Source organism: Babylonia areolata, chromosome 21 (genome assembly GCF_041734735.1).
Source record: "Babylonia areolata isolate BAREFJ2019XMU chromosome 21, ASM4173473v1, whole genome shotgun sequence".
NCBI lineage: Eukaryota > Metazoa > Mollusca > Gastropoda > Neogastropoda > Buccinidae > Babylonia > Babylonia areolata.
The window spans coordinates 24,405,275-24,412,774 of record NC_134896.1 but is presented as its reverse complement, the minus strand read 5'-3'; the positions used below and the strand labels follow the sequence as shown (position 1 = coordinate 24,412,774).

The 7,500-nt window shown below is 39.5% G+C and overlaps 1 protein-coding gene across 1 annotated transcript in view; it reads left to right on the top strand.

The window, feature by feature from the left end:
* The window catches only part of LOC143296742 (NF-kappa-B inhibitor alpha-like), a 9,027-nt gene that overhangs the window by 1,475 nt on the left and 52 nt on the right, over nt 1–7,500 (top strand). Inside the window, exons 2-4 of the mRNA XM_076608808.1 lie at nt 1,063–1,421; nt 2,156–2,508; nt 4,248–7,500. The exon at nt 4,248–7,500 is cut by the window's right edge and continues 52 nt beyond it. Coding sequence (XP_076464923.1) covers nt 1,063–1,421; nt 2,156–2,508; nt 4,248–4,304 — 769 coding nt within the window. The 3' untranslated portion in view covers nt 4,305–7,500. The remainder of the gene's footprint in view (nt 1–1,062; nt 1,422–2,155; nt 2,509–4,247) is intronic.

The window sequence follows — 7,500 nt, the reverse complement described above, 5'->3', positions numbered from 1 at the left end:
ATATTTTACAATTTCATTTATTGTTTTAGCTGGTATTTTAAGTTCTTTCTGCATTACTCTTTCCCTTGTTGTTTGCATAAAAAAGATATCAATAATCAATTGACTTAGTTTTAATGAGAAAGAAAAAGTGTGTAAAAGTTATATTTTCTTTAAAACCACAAATAATGTGTTTCAATCTAATGTGTTTCAATCTATCTATCTAGATATCTACGTTTGTTATATCATAATACAGTGTTAGTATCAGCTGTTAAGATAGTCTATAGATGCACACACACACACACACACACACACACACACACACACACACACACACACACACAGAACTTTATATTTTTTCTTAGTGTTCTTCAATTTTAAAACCAGTTATAGTAATTACAGATTGATATGATTGTTGAATACCTCAATATTGTTTATACAATGTCATAATCAGGTACAAACACTATCATGACTATGAATTGCATTTTATATTCTTACTATATCTTAGTCACATGTAAAACAGTCATGTACTAGTTGTATCACTTAATTAATGAATATATTACAGCATACTTACCAAGACAAAAAATGCAAACAGTGACATGAGTTTTTGAAAACTTATTCTTTTCCTGTTGTAGATTTGCTGATGAACATACAAATACACAGCTGGTTATTTTGTGGTCAGTCATGAAACTTTTATATTATGAAGTCTTTTAAATGTTAGCATTTATTTTTTATTAATTTATTGTCAGTCAAAATGTAAAACATTTTCACTCTGATGGTAATTATTGAAACATTTGTAAAACTTTTTGATTAATAATTCCTTTTCATTCTTCTTCATCTTCATTCTTCTTCTTTCTTCTTCAGCAGTTGTGAGTTGCAACACCCTTCTTCACTCATATATATATATATATATATATATATATATATATATATATATATATATATACAATATGAGTAGGTTTTATAAGTGTATGACCATTTTTACCCTGCAATGTAGGCAGTTATACTCCGTTTTCAAGGGTTTATGTCAGTATATGAATATATATATCAGTGAATTGATATGTCATTTGATTTGCTGTGTGACAGGCCTCTGCACCTGAGCATCATCCTGATGCTGCCGGATGTGGCGCTGAGGATCGTCTCCCTGGCCCACAGCCAGGCCTGTATCAACCTGCCCAACGGGCTGCACCAGACCCCCATGCACCTGGCTGTGGCCACGAGGCAGTTCTACGTGGTGCGCTGCCTCATGGTTGGTGGGGCAGCCCTGGAGGTGCCAGACTTCTGTGGCAACACAGCGCTGCACCTGGCCTGCCGTGACGGGCTGCTGGAGATCGCGCTGTGCCTGCTGACCCCCGTGCAGTGCCCTGAGAAGTTGCTTGAGGCCTGCTGCTCCCTGCTGCCCTCACAGAAGGTGCCCCAGGACCTGTCCCTTCGGAACTATGATGGTGAGTTTTTTGCTTTGATTTTTTTTTTTTTTTGGAGTGAGGGGTAGGGGTGGGTGGGTGGGGGGTGATAAAAGTGTTCCTTTTGTTTCATTCCCCTTTGCACACAAGGTTATACTTCACTTCCAATTTAACATTTGACAGCATCAGTACAATTGAACATTCACCGAGCAAACATTTTGGTCTGTCAATGTGGTTTATCTATTATGGTGGTTGGTTGAGTAAGTTGATTAGTCTTAATGTTTGCTGAGTAATTTGTAAAGGTGAAATATTCTGGTTTTAAAAAACAACATAAAGTAATGCATAATCGATAAAGCATGTAAATGATATTGATTCTTGCCAGTTAGTACAGTTCCACAGTTTTCTTTAGCTCCATGACGTTGATTCATGATTTTAACATCTACTGATCAAGATAAACAAAACAAAAAAGATAATATGTATTCACTTTGTAAATGTCTGAAAATACAACAGGCAGAAAGAATACCCCTTGTTCAAGCCTGCTTCCACTTGTAGAGCAACAACAAAGTAGAAATTAGAACCCCCCTGTTCAAACCTGCTTCCTCTTTGCTCTTGAACAACAAAACACAAAGTAGAACCCCACTCCCACCCCCCACCCCTCTTCTTGCCTGTTTCCTCTTAGTTCTAGAAAAAAAACAAACCAACAACAACAACAAAAAAACCACCACAAAGTAGAACTCCCCCCAGTTCATGCCTGCTTCTTCTATGCATGTCCACAGGCTACACCTGTGCACACCTGGCCCTGATGAATGGGCACCTGGACATCCTGGCCCTGTTGCTGCAGAAGGGGGCCAACGTCAACGAGCCAGATGGCAAGAGCGGGCGCACCCTGCTGCACATGGCCGCTGATGCTGGGGACCTCAGTGCCCTGCAGCTACTGCTGGGCCACAGCCAGCTGGACCTCAATGCGCTGACCTACAGCGGGCAGACGGCCATGTCGCTGGCCCATGGGCGGCAGTTTGTGGCCTTTGTGGAGCAGCTGTACCGGCAGGGAGCTGACTGCTCGCAGCTGGTGGAGGATGCTGCTGCTGCTGCTGTTGCTGCCAGCGGGGAGTCCACGGACGAGGAAATGGTGAGCTGAGAAGATGTGGGCATACTGTTTTTTATTTCATTTTGTGTTTTTTTTGTGTGTGTAAATTGTCTTCTTATTGTGTCGCAGTTCATGTGGTTAGGAATGCATTAAAAAAAAAATTTTTGCTGAAATTTTTTTGTTTTTTGTGTTTTCAGTGTTGTTGATGTGGGCATGCTAAATATTTTTTAACAAAAAAAAAAAAAAACACCACCTTTTTTGTTGCTTTTTGTTTTGATTTTGTGGTGGTGGTGTCATTTGGGCATGCTTTGAAAAATCTCAACAGTTTGTATTTTTCTTTTTACATGTTGTTTTTCATATGGGCATCTAGTTTTTTTCTCTTTCTTTTTGGCTTCTTTGTTTTTCTGTAGCTGTCATATTGTCATCAGTTCAGTGCATTTGATGTGGGTTTGTAAGTTTTTGTTTGTCTTGTGTCTGGCTGTATTTTGTTGTTGTTTTGTGTGGCTTTATTTTTGTTTTTGTTTTTTTATGTAGTTTTGTTGTCTGGAAATATTTTTTGTATGCTTTAAAAAAAAAAAGTCTGTTTCATAAGTTGTTTATGAAAGAAACAGTTGTCAGTGATTACCCAACAAGAGTGAATTTATTTGATGTAATGCATTGCAGTGGTTTTTGTTTCATCACAGAGTGTGTGTGTTTGTGTGTGTGTCACGGCTGCTCAGCCGAGCACAAAATCCGGCTCTTTAGTTGGCCGAGCAGCGTCTAGCGTCTTGGGTGAAAAATTTTTTAATGCCAGACTTTCCCACCGCACTCTGTACTGACCGGCACATTCGCCGCGGTATTTCTGGCCCAGCGCGCCAAACCGGGACACTGCCTTCTTTGTTTCACTCGGCCCCGCGGCCCCCGCCCCACTTTTCCCACCTTTTCACAGCATCCACACATTTCCTGCAGCGATTACAGAAAGTTGAATTATTGCCATTCCTGGTTGTATTATTGGAGTGCAGTTTGATTTGATTTACACAATTTCATTATTTTATTAACATCATCGTTTCATTTTTTTTTTTTTTTACCTTAAAAATCTTCGTCTTTCTCGTGAAATGAAGGGCACGGCAGTGCCATAAGCCGACAGACATTCACCCCGCTCTCCATCCCCCTGCTGCTCGCACTCACCATGCTACAGTGTGTTCATTTAAACGTTTGTTGTGCTGCCAAGAAAAATCGCACAACTCAAAAGGTAAGCTAATCTGCATGCAGGCATGCTATATGTTCTGTGTGTATTTACGATGTTATTGTGCTAAACGCCTGTTTTCTTAGAGAGGGATTTAAACTTAACGATTTTTGCGATCATGTTTCTGCTTATCCTTCTCTTCTCTTTCTTTATTTATGTTTCAACCGTTGCCGCAACAACCGCTATGTAAGAAAACATATTGTGTTTGGAGTCAATGGAAAGCTTATTTTGTGTTCTTTTTAGAAAACCACTTCTTTAGTCGTTATTTCCGATCCATCCGAGGAGATGATGCGCGAAAGAAACAAAGCAGATTTACCGCCGAACAAGCGTACAGCGAGTGCCGCTGGCGCGGCCTGTTTGTCAGCCGCGTTTATTCATATCCATGCCCTAGTTCCTGGGTTCACGAACTTTCGCAGGGCCAACTAAAGTGCCAGCACTGAACACCCGTGGTGTGTGTGTGTTTGTCACGTTTGTGTGTGTTGAAAATTACCGGGTAAATAAGTCTGTGTTTCTGACAGAATGAAACTGACCTCGGCCCTTCTTCTGTCTGTTTCAGAATGACTGCGTCTACGATGACATCTGCATCAATGGGGAGCCAGTGCAGCTGAGCTAAAAATGTGGTTGGCACGCTGCTGTTCCAAGACCTCTGTCAACACAACCTTTCGTTTTCTGATTTGTTAGATTGGGGGAGGGGAGTGGGGGGGTCGTGGCCATCCTCACCAATCTTCCCTCCCCCCCAGCCCCCAGTCCAATCACCTACACCCCACCTCCACTTTCTTTCTGGTCCTTCCTCTTGAAGCTCTGGGTGAAACATATCAACCGACCACACCCTCATCCCATGGCAGTATTGCTTTCGTTTGTCTGTCATTAACATGACAGTGAGATGAAAACAGTACTTTGGTTTGTTTTGGTTTGGGGTATAGGCTGATGGCTGATGTTTTCAACAGTGTGACTGATGTTTTGTGGTGATGTGAATGAACGGAGATAAGAGGTTCCCTTAATGAAGTGACCTTTGTGTGTGTGTGTGTGTGTGTGTGCACGTGCATGTACACGAGTGTGTGTTGCCAGTAGAATTGCTGCTGGTTTGGTTTTGTACCTTTTTTTGGTGGTGTGTGACTGTGAGGTTAGTTGGTATGATAAATAGTTGACTCAGTGCACTAGGTCAGCCATGTTGAGATATTTGAATGACAGGTGTTCTGTGGGCCCATGTGATTGATGGCTGTTGCTTATTTCAAGTGCAAATGAATGTGCTGATTATTTGTGTATTGAATAAATTGTTGATTATTTTGTTATTTATTGATTAAATTATTTATTGATTATCTTTTTTTTTTTTAATGAATAATGTTAACCTTCATTCCTTACTGGTGCACATGTTTACTATGTTCAAATCTTGTGATTCTTCTAGTTCTACTTTTCTCTTTTCATGGCATAATTATTCTTTGGTTGTATGTTTAGTTCCTGCTGTTTAGTGACAGTATGAAAGTGTTTAGATTGAAATGTGCATTGAGCATCAGATATTGTTAACTGTTGTGTTTTCTGTCTAGTATCAGTGTCCTGGATACATATACATCTCTTTCAAATTAGGCTTCAGTTAGAGTGTTTCTTTCCTCTGTGGTATGTATGTGGGTTTTTTCGTTTTGATTTTTGTTAATCAGAATTTTATGCACTGGTGCATGTGTGATTTTCCATTTCCTCTTGCTGAAGGTTGTTCATTATTCTTTTTGACATTGTGAGGTGGTATTCCAACTATTTGCTCTAGTTTCAGTTTAAGTTTTACAGAGTTTTATTTGGTATGTCTTTATTTTCAAGGCCTGACAAAGTGCGTTGGGTTACGCTGCTGGTCAGGCATCTGTTTAGCAGATGTGGTGTAGCCTATATGAATTTATCCGAATGCAGGGACACATTAACTGAACTAAACTGAACTTCATTTTCAATTATTTTTTGTTTTTCCTTTGTCAGCATCCTTTCCATTGTTGAATTTTTTTTTTTTTTTGTAGAAAGAGAGAGGTTGTGTTTTTTTTTTATGGTTTTACTCATGGATAAGATAGGTCCAGCCCAGTTCAGTGTGTTGTCTTCCACTTTTTTTGTGAAACCTCTCATTCAGGAGTAATTCATTAAACAGAATGTTTAACATTTATCAGATAGATCTCTGTTGACTCCAAGACGTGTAGAATTTTTTATATGGTTTACAAAGTTGTTGTAAAAGGTCCATTTTTATCACTACTGTTGTGTTGGTTTTGACACTGTTGTTGACGAATAAAGAGTGGCAAGCAGAGCCGTTGAAAGACCGCCTGCTGCAGTCTTCAAGTTTCTGTCAAACACAGTGACACCAGCTGAAAAGAGTGAGGTCTGGACTATAAGCTGAGGAATAAGAACTTAAAGCTTTGGAAAATGTGAGTTAGCTAAGGAATAATAAGTAGAGGATATACATTTATTATATAACAAGGAAAAGAGGGTAGAAAATTGGGGCTGTTGGGTAAGATGACTACTATTGACTGGCAACAAGGATGGAGGAGAATGGATAAAAAAAGAGTCCTGTAGAAGAAAGCTTTATTTACTTGTTCATCAATTTAAATTTGATTTATTTGCATACAGCATGTAAGACTCTTGTATTGTGCAAGTTGCCTGCCAGAAATTTCAGATTTTAGAAATCTGGGTTACAGAGATTGTAATGGAAAGGGGGGGAAAAAAAGGAAGAAAACAGGGTTCGAAACCCCATGAAATTTATTTAGGACCAAATTTGATGTATGATTTTTGCACTTTCTAGTGAAAATTTAAACAGTCTTTAAGGGCAAATGTGAGTTTGTTGAGTTGAGTTCTGAGAAAAGCTTATATGGACTGTTCTCTGCCCTTGTGTTGAGAATAAAACTAAATACAATGACATTTGAATGTGTGCCTCTCTCCTTTTTCTGTCACAGTAACAATAATCGGAGGGCTGTAATTTGCCTGGATGCTTGACTCATTGAACAGCACTTCTCGGCTCTTCCTAGTTGTAGTACTTGGCCCTGCAGTGTGCACTTTGGAGTTTGACGATGTACTTGGCAGTAGTGTCATTCGTCATCAGGGCATGTGTTGGCTGTTGGCCACCGTGTATTTATACAACATCATGTTTCTCGGCCTGACTTAGTTATTGTTATCTTTATTTTGGGGGACTTCGCAAGTTGCATATTATTTCTTGGGATTTTCACTTTCAAAATGATAGTGGAGTGTTTCTTCTTGATGATTATAGGTAAGGAAGATTTTCCACAACAGAATGAAAAGCTGGAAAACCCAAGAATTTGGCTCCTTGTTGTGGTGCGGTGCACTTTTTCTGTGTTCACTTGAACATCTTTGAGCTAGCTCTCTTTCTCTCTGTGTCTCTCTTGCTCTTTGATTCAAATGTACGACAAATGTTATGTGAAAATGGAAAGGAGAGTCACATCTCGCTGGGATTTTCCAGCTGTATATGTGTGTGTGTTGAAATCTATTTTGTGTCACATGATTATACCTCCTTCAGTCTGTGTGATTCCACTTCGATTTTTTTTCCTTTCTTTTTTTTTCTTTTTAAAAAAAAATAACTTTTACTCCTTCACCTCATGTTTGACCCCACCCCCCAAATCCCCTTTTGATTCCATGACATTGACATCAGACTCTTCTGATAGACAGACTCACCAACTCAGACTGGAGGGCCAGGCCAAGAGAAGTGAAGAAAGAAAGCAAGCAAGCAAGAAGGATGGAAGGAAAGAAAGAAAGAAAAGAAAGTAGGAAGAGAAGTGAAGAAAGAAAGCGAGCAAGCAAGAAGGATAGAAGGAAAGAAAGAAAGAAAGAAA